The following is a 19227-nucleotide window of genomic DNA, read 5'->3' on the forward strand; positions in this document are numbered from 1 at the left end:
GGAATCGGTATTCCTTATACTAAGCAGGCACTTTGTAGTTGATTAAGGATTCAGTAGAAGATAAGTATCTGGAAAATTGGTCATTTATATTTAACCACTGCAAGCAGGCTCCCCTCTTTAAAGGAAATACTATCTTCAGAAAACCTAAGTCTATCTGTCCATTTTTCTCTATCTAGACTTGATATGCACAGTAATAAATCTCCATATCTGCCAACTGCTTTATCACATAGAGTGTGGTTCAACAGAAAAAACCAATCAGTGCAGGGCAATTACGTGTAACTACCTGCAGTCCAACAGATTTATATCCTGCTTGTTCCTCGGTGAGAGAAATGCAAGGGGGGAGAGCTATTTAACAGCCAGCTTGTTTTGGCCATCAGCAAGAATTATTTTGGAATAAAGTAGATGTGTCTAAAATGGCAGTATGAGGAATTATAATCTGGTTTCTAAAGAAATGTGCTTTATACATTCACAAACTTCACAGTACTGAGACAGAATCCTCCCTAGGATGAAGCACAAGCTTCTTTCTTTTGTCTCCAAAAGGTAAAAGAAATTAGGGAACAGTTAAAAATAACAGCTTTTTTGTACGTTTTTCCAGGCACTGATAAAACTAATTACCAGTGCCTTTGTGTACAAACAGAAGGCTTCTCCCTCATTCTAGATGAAAAGCTCATCCTGACACCAACTGTTCCTGCAGATGCCTCCAACAAAGACACACTAGGGAGCAAACTTGAAAATTTATGACTAGCTTGGAATCTGACAGTTTGGTAGAAACCTGCCCCATCCCATTCTTGCTTAGTTTGACAGTGTGGCAGGTGCCCTTTTGTACAAGTCACCTGGGAACAGTAATGAGCAATCTGAAGAAGTCACTCACCGTCAAAACAGTGAAGAGTTCCTCTACGTACACTCTCTCAGTTTCTATAAGCTCATTTATGACATGGCTAAAATAAAGAATAAAAAAAAAAGAAGCATATTATTTTTATGTCTGTAAAAAACCCACGGGTGGTCAGTGTGGTTCAACTAGCCCAAAACATAGTGCAATCTCATGAACAACCAACATAGGGATGAGAAAACGGGTAAAAGCGCAAGAGAGAACACCTAGGCCAGGCTGGAGGAACACATGGATGGGGCAAGGACTGGCCAGACAGAAACACCATTCTGAGTGCTGTAAACAGGGTGAAAGCTTACCCTTTTAGTATATCTAAGTTGTCATCGCTGTCTGAAATAAAAGACTGCAAGGAATTCCGCTTTTCCTGATAGTCGTGCATTACTTCGATCTGGAAGAGAAATGGGATGCACCAGGAAGAGGTGCAGGGAGGTGGCTGCAGGGGCAGGGCGAGCCCAGCCCCTGACGTCGGCACAGGAGCTCCTTGGGGAAGCATGAAATACGCTTCCTTTTAAGAAATCTTTTGTGACACAAAACTTTAAAAGGGCATAGCGTATAATGGGTAGCCAAATATTCCCAGAAATTACCCCGCTACATAAAATCTGAAAATACTGGTAACATAACTCATTAGTGCAGAGAGCAGAGAACAGTTTCCACAGGGGAAGCATCTGCAGATGGGGAGTTTTCCTAATAGACATCACTGTTACGCAAAGAACAAGTTCAGGGAATAACACACAGGAAATCGATATCTGTGACTTGGAAAAATAATCCAAGATAGATCTCAGGTGCTGGACTAATCCAACTAAACCATACGGATATGAAGGGGGTTTTTTGTTTGCTTTTTTTTCTAAGGAAAGAAAAAAAAAAAAAGAGCATCTTCAAATCCAAAGTCTAAGTACAATCAATTTTTAGAAGGGTTTCAGTTTTTCAGTGTATAAAACTAATTGAGATTTCACGAATAATTTTTACCTTGCGAGAACTTAGAGTTTTTCTTGATGTTTTCTTCCCAGGGAGAGAGAGATCAAATGAAAATTTCAAACTGGAATTAAAATCCACACCTTGGGTAGAAGAAAACATAATTATGTAATGTACATCTATAGCGAAGGAGGTGGTTCAGACAGAAACTAATAAGTCACAAAGAAAAATGGGATACGTTTTAAGAATGAATAATTAGTTAGCTAATACTACAAGCAAACTGACAAAATAAAGGATATCTCAAGCAACAATACTAATACCAAATAACACAAATGACACGGATGGTCATAAAGGCCATAAAGTAAAAAGTAATCAGAAAAAACAAAATGTCCATTAAGTGAATACTGTAATCAAAACCTAAAAGAGTCTGTGAAGCCTGTGCAAATGATAGAAAACAATAAAATCAAATAAACTACCAAAAGGAACATCACCTACTGGGATACTGTTTTAAAGTCCTTTTATGAACGTAGGGCAAGATGCTCAGCTGGTATAAACTGTTTCTCCACCTTGGAAGAATTTATTGATATTGTCAGTAAATAATTACAAGTTGTAATACTTTGGGTTACAGAGGTAAACTGGAAGCTTAAAAATAAACCATCAATCTCCCCAACGAGTTATACGGCATCTTTCAAATACTTCTTACACCTGAAGAGTCAATATGCCACTTCTTCAGCAAAAGGGTCTTTTCCCCCAGCGTGAACGGCAATAATGAATTTCTCCAGCATCACGCCGGCGCCAGCCTCAGCCACGGCTCCGCGTGCCAGGCTGCAGCCCCAGCGGCTGCGCCAAATTCTGAGATGGACCAAAAATAAACACATTCCGATGTGCAATAGTCACCTTATTTACAAACAGAAAAAAAGAGGCTAGCGAAGTAAAAAATAAATAAATAAATAAATAAATAAACTGGACTAAGTTCCTTCTTTCCGTTAGGGTGAAAAAAAGGCATCACAGCACACGTGAATGCAACAGCAGCTGTGTCTAGATCGAAGGTTTGAACAGTGCCGACACCGAAAGAACCACCTTTTGTGAAGCAGAAGACGCAGGGAGAAAAATGGGCGCAGAGGAATGCAAACCCACGCGGAGAGCAGGCACCCCGTCTTCAGACGGGGCTGCCGTAAGACGAAGCTATCGCGTGTTATCGCACCAACGAGGCCTTACACCTCCACGCGTAAACCAGCGGCCAAATGAGGAAGGAGAGAGATCTGGATGCTGGAGAGCAGATCAGAGGCGTGCGTGGGGCGTGACCCACGACGGACAGGAAGACCCAAAAGCAGCGAGGACTCGCCAGTGGTCCTACTGGGAGAGTGCCACTGGGAGGAAGGGAGCACGGATAGGAACTCAGACGGGAGACGGTCACCAGCTGCAGCTCGCCGTTCTGTTGCAAGAGCGACTCTACCCCAGCACTCGGGCTCTGCCGCAGCCTGCTGTACCGCTTCTGCACATCTCACTACGCTTTATGGCTCAGGACAGGACAGGTTTACTCTTTTTTCCCCCCCAAAAAAGTGGTTTCAAAATTAGAACCACATTTATCAGACAGGCTTCAAATCCAGGGCAAAGATGAAAGAGGAAGCATCTGTCCTCAGACAGAAAAAGAAAGGGGGGGGAAACAAAAGAAAGAAAGAAAAAGAGGACAAAAGTAATGTGCTCAGAGGTGGTTTGGTTTCAATCCACACCATAAAACCCATCCATCTCAAAGCACTCCCAGCGGAGCCCAGCATGCGTCTTTGACACTGCACATCACGCCAGCAGGCCTGCAGCATTTTGATGTTTGGTATCAAACAGAGGCCTTATTAAAAAGCTCTCTTGGCATGATCTATCCAAAGAGGAGCCTTTGTCTTTCCCCTCTTGCTGGCCATGCTCGTTTCAACACGCTTGATCGTCTCTTTCAGGAAGAGGATTAATGGAGGATACCTGCGCTTTGCAGGCGACTGAGGGCCTTTGCTAGAAAAACGTGCATCCCATAAAGGCATGAAATAAGTCCAGCCGATTGATGATGGTCTCACAACATCCCACGGAGGTGGCCACCCGTTTACCCCTACTCTTTAAGTCAATAATTCCTCCTTAACACTTCCCTCTTTCTAGAAAGCTGGAAAAGTTACATTAGGTAAAATGGGCAATACTCTAGTTTAAAGACTCCGAGCTTTTTTCCTGATTGAGGAAAGGGCTTCAGAGGGCAGTGTGGTCTAGTGAAGGTGGCATCGGCCTGAGGAAAAGGAAATTTGGGATTTATTTGCGTCACTGGCCTGCATCTTGAGCAGCTTAGTTCCCTTCACTGCATCTAGCTTCACTCCCATCCCTCCACTAGCTTGGTTTTTTACATTAGTAACTCCCTGAACTGAAGCCACTTGTACTGTTTGCGTGGCACGTGCTACAATTCACCATAACCAATATTCATTAATTCATCATCAAAATTTTGTGTTAATACACAAATGTTTAATTGCTTTATACAGCCAAATCACTGAATTTAATATTCCCACGTAACTTAGCGTGTCCCTGGTTTAAAATACATGGACATTACTTTGGAATATTTTTTAATTCTGATACATACAGGGCTGCCAAGGATGAAAGTTTTAGTGTTATCATTTAAAGCTAACTTTGTGCCACATCCCATTACCACAATCAAGGCAGAACATTCAGTGACCCCGGTTCAACCAGAATATGTACCTTTATGGGCACTAATTATTCCACAATTGGGATTTAAGGAAGACGTTCTCAAGGAATCAAAGGGAGTTACGCATCCAGCTCATTTCTGTTCGTGAGATTTGAGCTCCTCATTTCTCCAAGCTCCTTTGCAAACGTCAATCTAACTTTATGTCAGTTCCAGCTCGAGACAGTTATGGAGACTGCCACAGGGAATAGGTATGCTAATAAGTTTATAAACCTTGCCCTTTTTCCCTGTAGTACTAATTCACCATTTTTCAGCCCAGTAGGATGCTAGTAAAGCAGAACTGGAAGTATGTGCTCTTTACAGCTCTCTTTTTTTCACTGAGTAGGAAGTGAAAATAAATACCAAGCGACCAGCCCCATTCTTCACACAGCTATGGGAAGCTAGACACAAAAATTAGAAAGATAATAAATCATCTCATATACATTTAGCATTACACAACAACTCTGTATCAGCCAGCAAGGTCTAGCTGGTTTCTCAAAACCTTCCTTAGCCTCACTCTTCCTGCCTCAAAGCAATATTATAATCCCAAAATACCATAAACTTAAAATATTTTACCATGTTTAGGAGAGAATAATGGTGATTTTGATCTTGGTGGATTTTCTGGCCGAGGGGCTACTAACTGGATGGGCCGCACGTGTTTATCCAACAGCTTCTTGAAGCAAGACTGCCGATTCTCAAACATGCTTCGAACGTTTTCAAGCTTGACCTGCACTGACTGTATCTGGCACTGTAGAGAGCGAAAAAGACTCCCGTGATCAAATAACTGCCATTATTTTGCACTTTGACCCAAAACAGAGGACTATAAAGCTGACAACACCACAACACAGTCCGATCTTGCTTTTTACTTGTGTAGCAAGGAACTGGAGGGGTTGCTTACCTTCAATTCAGATGTTAAGACTGACTCAAAATCGTAGTGTAGGGCTTGGGGATCATAGTTTAAGTAGGCTGAAGAGCTTTCAAGAAATCTTTCTATGTCCTGGAGAGCTTTCTGAGCGCCTTCTTTAGACTGGCACTTATCCATCTGCTGGTTGGCGAGCAGGTAGGCACCTTCATCACAGCACTGCAGAGCCTGGTAACAGCACGGGGCAAACACAGGGAGCGAGACCGTCAGCGGCACCCCTACTAAATCAAAGTTCCCATGAGGAATATCATTTACCAGATCTGTATTTTCAACACGGAGATAATTAGTACTCCTAAAGAGCTCAGCAACTATTGCATTTTGATGCGGAAGTAGAAAGGCCACATTTTTTCTGGAGGGTGACTGCCGTCCTCAACATACCCAGCCAAGATGTGCTCCCACTTGTACCTCGATAAAACCAGTGGTATAGCTGACACAAAAGCACTATTTAGTGCATAGTTGAACCAAATGATAAGCAGATCTTTGTTTCTCCAACTCAGAAAGCTGAAGAGGGCACTACAGAGTTTACAACGAGACAGGCAGGTTTCTTGAGATAAACGCCTGGCTCAGGGCAGACCTGGACTGTGAGAAATGATCAAAGTAAATGCATTCATGTTTTTTAAAAAAAATAAGGATTTTAAATTGCAGTTTAAAGTTGTAAATTTAACACGCACAGGTAATAGCTGAACGCCAGGCCGGGGTTCAGTTGGCACTCGCACACTGTGGCGTGCACGGGCGTGAGAAGATGCTGCAGCCAAGAACGACAGCAGACGTCCAGTGCCGTGAATGGCAAGGAAAGCCGTGGAGAGCAGGACCACGGTGTGCTGCAGCAGAGCCCATGGGCTAGACCACCAGCACCAACCCGGACTGCAAGGAGCCCAGGAGAGGACACTGCCCAGCAGCCAAGATGCTGCCGAGGAATCGTCCGTCCCCACAGATTAATGCAATATTGAAGTGGAGCATCAGAGAAAAAAACCCAAGTTCCCTCGTCCCCCAAAACAGTGAAATGGAACAGGGTCAAACTTTGCTGCTTCTCTTAATGGCCTCAAGCATATTACAGTCGTGTGCCTTCTGGCCTAATTAGCATGAACTTCCCTAAATGAATTTTTGATGCTGATTAAGATATCAAAGAGCGTTGGAGCCACATGACTCCACTTTCATGCTAGCACACAGCAGCTGCGCCTATCTACCAATCTGTCACCTTATTTTACAGTCAGCTGTGTTCATTCTTAATAAATCACTAACAAAAAAAGGCTGGAGCTTATCTGAAAGCATTACCTCTATTGCACTGGGTACGAGAACCTGAAAAGTCAATTAATACATGGATGCACCATGAAAGCACGAGCAACAGCAGCAGCTGAACTTTGGTGTTCTGAATTGTCCCCTGGAGATGCCCACCTCTTTCTGCTGACTATTCACAGCACCAGCAGATATCTATTTGCTAACTTAACCAGCTACATGAGGGGTGTAGCACTCTTCCAGCCTCTGGGGAACACTTTCCTACCATGAACTGTTGAAGCAAAGCTGCAAATTCCAGATGCTTCCAGCTAAGAAGCGGAGAGGCTAACCGCACGAAGAAGCTACCTATCTACTTCTCAGGGCACTGTGTTTCTGAACTCTACCTGCTGAAGGCGTGTATGAAGATCCAAGGTTTTCTGCAGCCGCATCTGCTTCCTTTTGATCTCATCAGACAAGACATCAGAATGGTGCCGCAGCTCATTGCATTGCTGGCAAATTAAGTTGAGCGCGTAGTGATGATTTGCTGCTAGCTGGTGTCCGTGTAGTATCACCACCTGAGCCTTCCCTATCAGATCCTTCAGTGAAAGGAAGAGAACGGATTGCACACTTACTGAAATAATGCCAAAATATCTACATGTAACAACATGCACTTTCTTGTCTTACCAGATTTCAGGTACACATGGAGATGACTGCCATTAGGAGTAGCCAGAATGGGTGGCTTACGCAGGATAAAATGGCACCCATCATCTGGGAAAAAAAACTTTTGCTATCCAAAAGGAGGATGAAGAAGAAAACAGTATTTCACCACACTAGCAATGCTGTGAATGGCTGCTGGCAATGTATTGCTGCCGTCTCCAGGAACTGCACTCTCAAAAAACCGCAGCTGATGTCCGGTTTAGGCACACTATGCTCATAAGCATGAAAGGGAATTGGAGCAGTTAAGGTTTATGGTGAAAATAAACCAGGCTCTTTGCAGCAAAGCTTGACGCAAAGAACACGCTATCTTGTCTGCACATCTTGGTCAGCGTAATGGTTACGTCTTCTCTAGGGTTGGCTTTCGGCTGGGACTGCTTCCCTGTTGCGCCCTGTCTGCCTGGCCTTTTGCTCCTCCTCCCTCTCTCCACAGACATTTCTTCCAAATGGCCAAAAAGCCTTAGACCTTTCCTCTAGGACTCTTAGTTTCAAAGAAGCCTCTGGGGACTGTGTCCAGATCCCTCAGGATTTCTCCACTGACTGTGGCCCACTTGCCAAGCACATCCCTCTACAGAAGTCACATCCTCAGTTGGGCTCCCGTGAATCATCTCTCTTCACTCTTCCTTCCCCTACATCTCTTAGTCTTCATCCATATGTTATGTTCAAATCACAGACACGTCAAGATAGCAACTTTTTTGCCTCTCCATGTGCCTGGTAACAAGTCTCTGCCTATTAGCGCTGCTAAAGCACTTAACATATAAATAATTCTTCTTCCAGCTCATTAACTCCCACGCCTCCCCTATGTTCAGACATTTATCTGTTCTGGATTTTCATGGTGGCTCAGCAATTTATTTTAACTATGATAATTAAATACCCTGCTCCTGGCTTTCAGAGTGATCACAGCGTCGCTGTGCAGAGCAAAGACACAAAATCAATCCTTTTGTGCAGCCACTTACCAACGAATTACACCAGAACCAGGTAATTTCAGAAAACACCTCCTACCACAAATACAGAATGTGCCTCTTGGGTTTCATTAGTGCCTCTTTCTGTGAAAGATTATCTCACCTGAGCCATACCATCAAAATGACCCAAGTCCTTGAGCCTCTGTTTTACTTGGGGGACACTGTCACCAGTGTCGGGCAGCTCCGCTTGCTGACCCATTAAAAATTCAATGGCATTCTTGACCTAGACACAAAGAAGAAGACTGCTGCAAAAGGATACAAAGCACAGGCAGGAAATCATTCTCAGACCAAAATTAATCACCCTTTAGTTAAGACTGCTAAATCCAATAATAAAACTAGCATCCAAGAACTAATTTCTAAATTCAAAGATGCTTCTATCAGCAAAATCTATGCGACTGCAGGGCAGTGATACCTAAATTAGCTCTGCATGAGGAAGCACAGTGGTCTCCCCAAGCTGGCTAGCCCTGCCAGAGTCAAGGAACAGCAGCATAAATTAAACACTCTGAAAGTAAAAAGCATAAAAATTTCTCTCCTCTTCCCTCCTTTTCATCTCCAACTCTTCCTTCTGCCAACAGAAGTGCATCTGATCATACCTCTTGAAAACTTTGCTCAAACTTCCACAGCTGTAAATATTGCTCCATTTTTAACTGATGTTTTTCCCAGAAGCCATCAAAAGCAGTCTCCATCTCATGCAGCTGGCCAAGTAACCTTGAGCACAGAAAAAGGACAGGATTGGAACAATTTGCAAATAGAGGACAAGCAGAGATGGACAAGCCCTAGAGATCACCTGTTCAGGTCTTCTGGACCCAAGCTCTCATGAGAAGTCAACAGATGTGTATATATGATTATGAAGATCTCAGAGAGAATTTTAATGAAATCATCACTGCAGATGACAGCACCTGTGTGAAGCAGCTGTTGCTATCTCCATTTATCTGAATAATACCTGGGAGCCTGGCATGGGAGAACCCTGCATCTGCTCCACAGCCTCATCGAAGCCGTTTGGGGGGGAAATCAGAGGAGGTCAAAGTCATTTGACAGAAGTCATCCGGCAATTTGATGGGTCTGATATCTTTGTCTTTACCTGTTTGATAGGTGACCTAAACAACACATCTACACTTAAATAACTTGAGTGTTTCCACTTAAACATCAGGCAAATTAGGAACATCGTGCACTCACCGATTGACAGTCTCCCAGTCCCCAGGCCTCTCGCGGTGTTGGTCCTGACTGCATTCCCCGCAGTCAGGCTCTTCAAAACTGCTCAAAAGCAAGTTTCCCTCTTTTGTGACTGCTGTAATATCTTCCTGTATAATGCAAAACATTTCTGATTCAGGCTACTTTTTGTGAGGTAAGGATAAGGCATTTCGTGTTTCTCCTGCCTTAGTCTCCCTGTATGAAATGAAGCAGCAGTATCCATCAGACCAAAGGACTCCCAGCAGATGCTTTAGCCCCCTTAACGTGGGGTTACCCCCTGGAGCTGGAGGAGGCTGAACCATGGACTGGTTGCCAGGCTGGGTGGAAACTGGCACGCGTGAAAACATCAGGCCACAAAATGATTCCGGAGGCAGGAGGACAGCACTACCACAAGTCTCTCTCGGTGAGCAGGTGGGTTTGTATTAGAGACCTATGTACAAGATCATGTATTCAAGCAAGTATTTCTGCAGCTTGGAGGCTGTGCTTCTCCATCGAGGCCATCACAAGAGGCTGCTGGAAGAGCATCCCATAGAGGGACAAAGCTGGGACTGAGACCGTGTGGCACCACTTACTAGAGGCTCTGCATATAGAGGCAAGTCAGCACTTCCAATGTAACCTCCACTTAGTGAACATTTAAACCCTTCAAGTGTTCATTAACATCAGCTGAGCTGCTTTGTGCCCTGTTGGGCTCAGCCCCAAAGCAAACAGGTGCATTTAGTCAATTATTTTCAGAAAATAGAGACCAAACACAGAGGTGAGAAGGAAGGAGAAAATAGGTGTGGCTGATGAACTGAGTTGGAAGAAGCCCTGAAGGAGAGACCTGTGCACGGCTCCGTTGGATAGCCAACTCCTGGAGGAGGAAGAGCCCATCCTACGAGATAGCCGGGTTTCTATTGCAAGAGAAACAACGGCAAAACCGCTTTAGGGAGAAGATTCAGAAAGCACAGGCTTGCTTAAACGTCTGCCTGCCCCAGATAGCTCACAGCAACCTAACCATAACAGCGTCTTCAGGGCAGCAGCCCAGGAGCAGAAGGACACAGTCCCAGGAGCTTCTCCTCTCCCACACACCAAGTGTCCGCTGCCGGTTTGCATCCCTGTCACTAAAACATCAGGGAAGATGACCACAAGGCAAAAACCCCATCTCCTTTTGATACTACCACATCCAGGAGACTCAAAAGGGAAGAGGAATTATGCAGCATGCTTTAGACTGCAGGTGGCTGTTACTTCATCCTCTTACATCTCACTCTCCAGAGCCCTGCGTTCCCCTTTTGATTCAAAGCCTTTCATTATACGTACGACAAAGTAGCCTGACTGTCAAACAGGTGTTAACTTGATTTTTTCCTGTTCAGTATATCAAAGAGGTTAATTTCTTAGTTACTCTGTTTAATTAATTTCTGTCATTTTTTCATTGTGTTTGCAACCAGCTTCTGTTCAGTATCACAGCTACATAAATTATTCTGATCGACTCATTATTTGAACTCAGGAATCAGCTGTACCAATCTTGGGGTTGTCATGAGAGAGACAAGGATCCCATGTCTTGCTGTCGCCACAATCTGTGCACAGTTTCTCATCTGCTTTCATCCTTCATGGTCTTAGAAGGAACAAAAGAAAAAAGCCAACGGACTTCATTTCAGTCAAAAGCCAACGAGGGGTTTTGATATTTGAAATTAATAGGCGAGGCATTAAAAGCAACAGATGCCTTGTACTGAGTGCTGCTGTGCTTTATATGCAAATGAAAACACATGACATGTTTTATTTCTCCACAGAGGAAAGCGTGTATTACTGACTGGTTTATATACAGGACTACATTGTGGAGCCGGTATTTGCCCCCTACGCTTTGGCTATAGTCCTAAGGATGAAGTTTAAGTCAGTAAGTCATATTGCAATATATGTAGCTGCTGTTTTATACTACAGCTCTCTTCATTTTCAAAGAAGAAATAAAGGACTATTGGCAGTATCTATAATGATACTTTCTATACATATGCACATACATTTATGCCTACACACAGCACACTTTGGATGTCATTTTGTCTGTGTTGTACAGGCAGCCTTCTAGGAACTCACTGTCACGTGAATGACAAATGGTGATAAATGAAAATAGATACACTCCTTGGACTTAGGTAAACGAATCCTGTCACAAAGCAAAGGAGCTCATTCTTCAGCCACACAGCACGGCTATTAACACGGGAACCGTTTCTGAAGTGAAGGTTTGGGGACAGGCCTGTGCCGTCCCCAGAAAGATGCAGAAGCAGCAAAGACAACAGCTTGACGGAGCAGCAGCTGGCTGCACTAAAGCTTCCACTAGCTCCTATAATAATTGTAATCACAACCACAAACAGTTGAAAATTAATCTTAAAATATTAAAGACACAAATGTTGTTTAAGACGAAGCATGAAGGCTCACGTGAAGACAGGGATCACGTCATGAACGCTCCGTACCACATGCTCACAAGAAACCTTCACCTTAGATGCTCTCCAGCACCGTTCCCGAAGCCCCCCTGGGGAAGCCACATCAGGCGGAGGGACCTGGGGACAAACCATCCCTCCAGACCCGCCCATGATCTTTGCGTGCAGCGTCCTCCAGCCGTGGGGGTGAAGCAGCGGGAACCCCACCGGGGGCACGAACCCACAGGTGACGAAGCCTCCCACCCTCCCTCCTGCCAGCGAGATGTGCAAAGCCCACAGGAGGAGCACGCTACAGACACCAACTTCTGCAGCCAGCAAGGAGGCGGCAGCTGAGACAGTCTGCTGGATGCTGGCAGGGTATTTACTTGAGTGGATGGCAAGCGTAAGGGTAACATATAGAAATAGTCATGCTGTGTTTTATTTTGTCTGTCAACACGTACACATGCATGGGAGGGAAGGAGGAGCGGGCACCAAACAAACAAGCAGTCAAACCCCAGAAATCCCATCTTGCTGCGCAAACAGGGGCTGGAAACACGCGGCGGAGCTGCTGCTGTGACTTACCTTGAGCTGGTAGTACTTTTCCGTGCGCAGGGCCAGGATGCGCTCAATGGAATACATGTCGTCCGGTAGCTCCGTCTCTGCCAGCTCCGTGCCAAAGGATTGTAACATCTGTGCAATTTCCTTCACGGTTAGTGCAAAACTCTCTATTGCCTGGTGGGAGACAATAATTGCAATCAGCTTGGGATTCAGAATATTCCTACAGCTCATTAAGAGGGTGTGAAGAGCCAAGGCTGAGATCTGCAGGGGAGCCCAACAGCTTGCTCTGAGAGAGGTGGGTGGGATGTCTACTGCAGAGGGAGCTGATGTGTGCTGTGCTGCATTAGCTAGTGGCCACCAACACATGGCCGGGTGGCTTTTAGGGCAGTTTGAATCCACAACAGGGACTTAAATAAGGATAGTATTGGGCAGAGATACCTCATGCTTTGTTTTCTGCTGCCTGTTCTTGTGCTCTCTGAGATTTTTCCTAGCATGTATTGGAGGTCTATAGCAGAAGCCACCATAGGATCCATATCACATATTCCTGTAATTCCTCTTCTATCTTCCTTCTCCTCTGGTTAACCCACACTGTGAACCACCTCCGAGCAGTAAGGCTTTGGAGATGTGTTTGGCTTCTTGGTGAGGGACGTTTCCAGCTTTGCAAGCCCAAATGGCAGGTTACAAGGCAGCCTGGCACCACGGCCACATCATCCACAGCTTCGCCAAGAGGACAAAGGAGGGAGCTAAGCAGCAGCGTGCCGGAGACAAACTGGAGACAGTGGGATGGCAGAGAGTGCTGCTGGAACCTCCCCAGCACATCCCAGACAGCCACTGGGAGCTCTGGACGCCAGACGGCTCCCACGCCACGGGGTGAGGTGGGGCTCTCCCAGCCCCGCTCTTCGCTCTGATCTTCCCACTGGTTGCAGGAGGGGAAGAGCGCGAAGCCGCTCGCAGCCCGGACTGAGACCGGGTGACTGGATCAGCAAGGAGCTGCCGGTCTCCTGCTCAGCTGGCAGCGAATCGCTGCAAAAGCAGAGGACACAGCCTTGCTGGGGCTTGAAACCTCGTCCCCTGGAGGACACACGAAGAGCTCCGGCTCTGCTCTTGGGAACGGGTTAATAAACTCAAATGTAACAGAACACATTTATATTTTCTTTAAGCAGCATGTATTTTCCATGGAAATTTCAGGAAATGTTTTATGAGCACACTACAAGGGCATTTTGAGAGAGGTTTTTCATATGGACATTTATCTACCATATGCAGCTATGGTCTAGAAACTCATCCTTTTCTTAGATTAACCCTAACATTTCTTGTCATTCATTTTGTCATTTTTGCCTCCAAGTGTGAGAGCTATGATGTTATCACTTTAACACATCGTGCAAAAGAACAAAACTAAGAGCCAAAAATTTAAAAAATTCCTTAATTTGGCAGTGCATCAGTATAAACTGGCACAAAGTTAATGGCACAAGCAACAGCTTGAGTTATTCCAGCTACAATGTCTTGTGCTTTTGTCTTTATACTGAGCTCCACATCTGCTGGTGTGGATGATGTTGCAGCACAAGGGCCATTAGGATGTCTGGTACATTTTTCATTAGTGCTTTGATTTGTTGGGAAGGTACCTGGGAATCCAAAGTACCCTTAATCTGGGAGACAAAGTCCCAGTGAAAACTAAGAGAGTACAGGAAGCATAGAAACACATGGCAAGGCACAACTCAGGGAATTAAATGCCTGATTCCTGGCAATATTAAAGGAAAATTCTTGCAAAGAAAAAAAAAATAATAGGAAATTTTCTGAATTCTCTGCCTTCAGTCAGTATGCAGAGAGCAGTCTCACTGCTCTGGTTACCAAACACATTTGTGATATTAATCACATGAAGCAACCATTATTAAAAAAAAAAAGCCCATTTTGTATCTACTATTAAGGGAATTTTAATAAAGACTTAAAAAGACAGATCTTTTGGGAGCAGTTTCAAAAGGAGCCTGAGGGAGTTAATCATCCAGTTCCCTTATAAACCCATCAAGTGCCTAACGCCGCTTGATTCCTTTGCAAATCTGATCAAGGAAACGTAGTTGGCTTGAGGGGTTACTTTCAGCTACCCATTGCTCACTGCCTTACAGAAAACCTTCCTCAATCGATCCCAAGCACCCAAGAGCTCAGTGCTCAGCCCCGGTACGTACAGTCCTGAAGATGACCCACTCGCTGTGGCAGTACTCCAGGGTACCTCCAAACTCCGGAGTTAGTTGCTGTTCATCAATGTACGTCAGCAGGTCACTAACCGAGCTCAACATAACAACCTACAAACAAGGCAACACCGTTAGCTGGGTGATCCTGACTTCACCCCAAGACATACACAGATCAATCTTTTATGTATCTAAAAATTGGGCTTGCTCTAAATATTGTTCTACAGCATGGCTTTCTTCTTACGCTTATGGCTTAACATGGCTTTTATTTGATGTATCTGATCATTTTTGTAAGCCAACCTCCCAGGTGCTTTCTTCCTTAAATGCAAAGCACAGTGAGATGCTGCAGTGTCTGACTGCAGAAGAGAGCTGAAAGCAAAAGTAATGCAGGTTTCTGCAAGGGATGACCAGTAATCTCGAAAAAATACATACATTTTATTAAGTTATGAAGTATTGGCCAATTTCACACAAATATATACTCATGAGTTTTGTGTGTCTCCATCTGCCCTGGGATAAGTCATGAATTTTCAAAACTGCAAATGACAATCATTTTAGAGTGGAAAAACGCAAAGTTTGTGAAAATCACATTATTTCCTAAAGGAAAACATTGGTTTGTTTTGTGGGTTTGTAATTGTGTCAACCTTAGATTCCATAAATGTACTTTTCTTCTCTTAATTATTCTCATTATGTCCTATAATCAAGGTGGCTTTACAAGTCTTGGAAACTTGACTTGAGAGTATAAACACATTTCAGTTTGCTATTATAGAAAAAATCACCAACATGATGTTAGTATGGAGTTTCCATTGAGATGAAAACGGCGATTATGGGTGGAAGTCATAGCAAAAGCTTCACCAGACACGTCTTTCAACTTTTCAGATGTTAAACAAATTCCTGAGCGTGGTTTATCCTCCACAGAGGCATGCAGCCTACACGGGGGATGAGGACAGGCTGAGAAGCCCACCACCCACTACCACGGACACGCTCTGTGGGGAGCAAACTGTGCACAAGGGAGATGAAAAATGCCACAGGAGAGATTTGGCGGAGAGAGATTTGGTGGAAACAGGGCATTACTGGCAGAGACACTCCAGTTACCCTTCACATAGGTGCCTGCAGAGTGCGTCACTGTCACCCTCCCGACCCGAGGTGTGCGGGCAGCCTCCGATCACACACAGGCACAACACCTCTGCACGCTCGTACCGGTAACTTGAGTAGAAAATCCTCCTGACTGAACCGAAATCCAATGTCAGTGAAGGTGCGCTGGAAAAACCCCGTGGGACGAAGAACCATCACTAAGTGCAGGTTCCCTGGGAAAGATGCCTGCAAGGAAACAGAGATGACATTCAACCTGGGGACATGGCAGGTCCAACAACGGCTTTCAAATGCCTTGAAAAGAGGGGAGTTCATTCAGATCTTAGTATTTTTTTCTGATTGCCCTGATAGCATTTTCTCATTTTCAAAACAGGAGGGAGACACTGTAAGTGGTTTAGCGATAAGGGACATAACTGGAGGAGGATTGTCCAGTCCCACTGCCCTTTGGAACAGGCAGGAGTTCAGCCATGCACCTTGGAGGGCCACTTATTATAAACTTTAATACTATATATTGTGTTCAGCTTTATAACCTGGGGAGTGAAATTACAACCTAGCAGGGAACAGAGGGCTGGAACATCGAGGGGAATGACAGACAGACTGGGGAAGCAAAATTTATTGCCAAACTCACTAATCATCCCATAACTGCATCAAGTATACTCTTCTTGTCCCTGGTAATTACCAGGCAACATTTAATTTGTGGTAAGAATTTGGAATTTCCTGTCTACGCTGCCGGAGCCTTTTTACAAGCATATGGTTGGCAGGTGCGTTTTTAAATAGATCTGTGAAAAGGGTGCTTGAGAATGAAAAAGAATTTTTAAGAAAGTAGGAGTCACATCATTAAATTATGGATAAGCGCATGATGCAAAGAATTGAGCTAATTAAGACATATGCTTTTCTCTGAGATCCTGCCAGGCCAGGTTACATTTCTCCATATATTCCTCCTTATATTATATTATACTTCTCCATTATGCCCAAGAAAGATGATAGTAGTATCTATACCAAGGGTGAGAGTAATGAACGTGTTTAGGTATTTTGCACTGCAGGGCACTTAATCTATGCCTTCAAAACAAAGATCGCTCCCATAAACATGCATTAGTGTTGTTCAAAAAAGCCATGATTTACAGTTGAGATCTGACATCCATGAACTGCATCGTAACTCATTTGCTATGTTTTCTTGTGTAGGAAAGGTCAGGTTGTGGCTTCCACTGCCCACAACTCCACTCAGAAACGGACAGTGACTTTTAGGATCAAATAAGCCACATAAATTCAATATATCGATCCGCTGTTATTTTAAGTAGGAGCAGAAAAAAAATAAAGAAATTAATGTGAATGAAGTGCCAAATTCATACCCTTTGGAAGTCAACAAGAATGGTGCCAGGGACAAAGATTTGGCATTAGAAACAAGAGGAAACCATTAAATAACAGATGTTTGTGCTGGCTCCAAGCCCTGGGTGCTGCACCTCTGTTACACAGCACCTGGTTAGCACCCACCGTCTCTGAAATGGCTGCCAGACACGCGGCGATGGCTACAGCCACACGAGACCCAAGGAGCCAACTTCCAACCCCATCAATCCTGCAGATGAGCCAAAGGTCTAAACCTGTTCACGGGATGCCCAGACCTTCACAGCTCTGAGACAGGTCTTGCCCAAGAACGTGTGGGTGAGAAGCTGCAGGAGGCCCAGGTTCAGCTCCCTGCTTCAATGCCTGTTTAATTAGCTCTACGAGGAAGATCAGCTCTCCTGCAAGACAACCACAGGCAAGCCTTCCAACAGCCCAGCTACTAGACACAGCTCTGAAGAGAAGCCCATCTTGCAGACCCTGCTCAGCTCATGATTTTTAACTTGAGCTTCCCATATTACTAGAAAGAAAATCATCCACAGGCTACTGGATATCTCCGAGGAGTTGGAGTCGTTCCTCACTTTGAGATTGAGAAGAATCTCTGCCTGGGATGCAGAAAACCTTCACTGAGGAAAGCACCACCAGAACTGGCAAGGCCTTGTAGACATTTTGAATGAACCGAAAATTTACAGCATTAATATTTCACTGGAAAGTCTCTGGCAAGCTCAATACTCATCCTCCAGCACGTCCCAGGGAAGCTGGCTGCCTCTCCAGCCTCACCACACTGGCTCTCTGCTGGACCCAGTAAACGCTGCGATTGCTCTTTCCAGGCCTGTTGGCTGACCTGGCTGGTCCTTGACGCTCTTCACGCTCTGGCATGTCCCACAGCACTAGGACATCCCAGGAAAAGACCTGCCAGTCTGCATTCACGGCAATGTCGTGCCCGTCCCTGCAGAGCTGCGAGTCCATCACATGTCATTCCCTTACGCCCACCCTCATGTCCCTGTTTGCCTCATTTTACATCCTGGTCATTTCCCAGTGGGCATTTCTCTGCAGACAGGACAACAGTAGCATCCCCCAACAAGGTTTCAAAGATATCACCAAGGAGCCGCCATGAGCCGCAAACCTCAAAGGATAGGATGCTTTTGCTCCAAGACAGGCCCTGCACCCCTGGCGTTAATGGCTCAAACTGACTTGAACCAAAGCCTTGTGAGGCCAATGGTCTTACAATTCTTTAAAGGAGTTCGGAGGATGCAATTTTAGGTCTTTCTGCATGGTTATGAGTCCATTGTAGGTGAATCCAATGCTGAAGTCCCACAGAGTTTGGGGAAAGTCACTGTTTCCAGCTCAGAAACACAACAGTGTGTTCAGGTCTCTGAACATTAGGCTCCTACCTTGACCCCCTCCTGAAAAATGCACCAGGAATATCTTTGAGAAGAACAACCAGCCAGCGATATGTCCTCCCTTGGTCTTATCTCATTATCCCCCTCCATCCCCTGTCCCCGTTAACCCTGTTTGACACTTGAAGCAGAGATGAGTCTGCTCTGCCCTCTCCTACTCCTTCAAATCCTTTTTGACGTGCACCCTTTGTGCGCAGAGCAGACTCCCTGGAGGAAGGGCCTGGGTCTCCAAACCGTACCGCCCAACAGGAAGCTGTAGACTTTTAATGTCTTCTGCTATGAGCCCTCGGGCAGGAAACCCACGGCTGCAGGAAGATGGACCAGCGATCAGGAGGCAAGCAGAGCCGCCTGCCAAAACTACACTGCAATAGCAATAAAGTGTGAAGTGCCTTTCTGAGAGCAAAGGTGCCTTTGGACACCTTTGGTTTCGTGAATGCAGGATGCCAACACGTTCCACACAACAGACAAGAAGAGACCCTACCCTGGCACTCAAATCCGTCTGCCACATCTGCCACGGGCAAATTCTTCTTTGATACAACTTTATGTCCTGTGCACACACACAACTGTATCCCTTTACCTCCTTGATATGTTTCACCGCAGAGGTAGCTGGGTTTCCAGGACAGGTAATTTGACTTCCATTCAGTTTTGAAAGTGTTTGGGGATTTTTCAGCTGATCTTATACATATGAGATCAAGGTCAGCACTTCTGTATGAGTAGCCAAAAAACCAAGAAATACAGCTTTGCAAATGATACCTAATATATTTCAAGC

At 44.9% G+C, this 19227-nt stretch overlaps 1 protein-coding gene across 2 annotated transcripts in view; it reads right to left on the bottom strand.

Moving 5' to 3' along the window:
• MCF2 (MCF.2 cell line derived transforming sequence) overlaps positions 1-19227 on the bottom strand; it is a 60962-nt gene that overhangs the window by 19171 nt on the left and 22564 nt on the right. For both annotated transcript variants that reach the window (XM_075512928.1, XM_075512929.1), the window contains 12 exons: positions 15829-15948; positions 14629-14745; positions 12476-12625; positions 9495-9619; positions 8912-9026; positions 8422-8541; positions 7047-7238; positions 5404-5595; positions 5082-5253; positions 1853-1941; positions 1186-1274; positions 872-938 (listed from right to left, as the gene is read on the bottom strand). In XM_075512928.1, coding sequence (XP_075369043.1) covers positions 872-938; positions 1186-1274; positions 1853-1941; positions 5082-5253; positions 5404-5595; positions 7047-7238; positions 8422-8541; positions 8912-9026; positions 9495-9619; positions 12476-12625; positions 14629-14745; positions 15829-15948 — 1548 coding nt within the window. The remainder of the gene's footprint in view (positions 1-871; positions 939-1185; positions 1275-1852; positions 1942-5081; positions 5254-5403; positions 5596-7046; positions 7239-8421; positions 8542-8911; positions 9027-9494; positions 9620-12475; positions 12626-14628; positions 14746-15828; positions 15949-19227) is intronic.

This window comes from Mycteria americana, chromosome 10 (assembly GCF_035582795.1).
Source record: "Mycteria americana isolate JAX WOST 10 ecotype Jacksonville Zoo and Gardens chromosome 10, USCA_MyAme_1.0, whole genome shotgun sequence".
In the NCBI taxonomy this organism is placed as follows: domain Eukaryota; kingdom Metazoa; phylum Chordata; class Aves; order Ciconiiformes; family Ciconiidae; genus Mycteria; species Mycteria americana.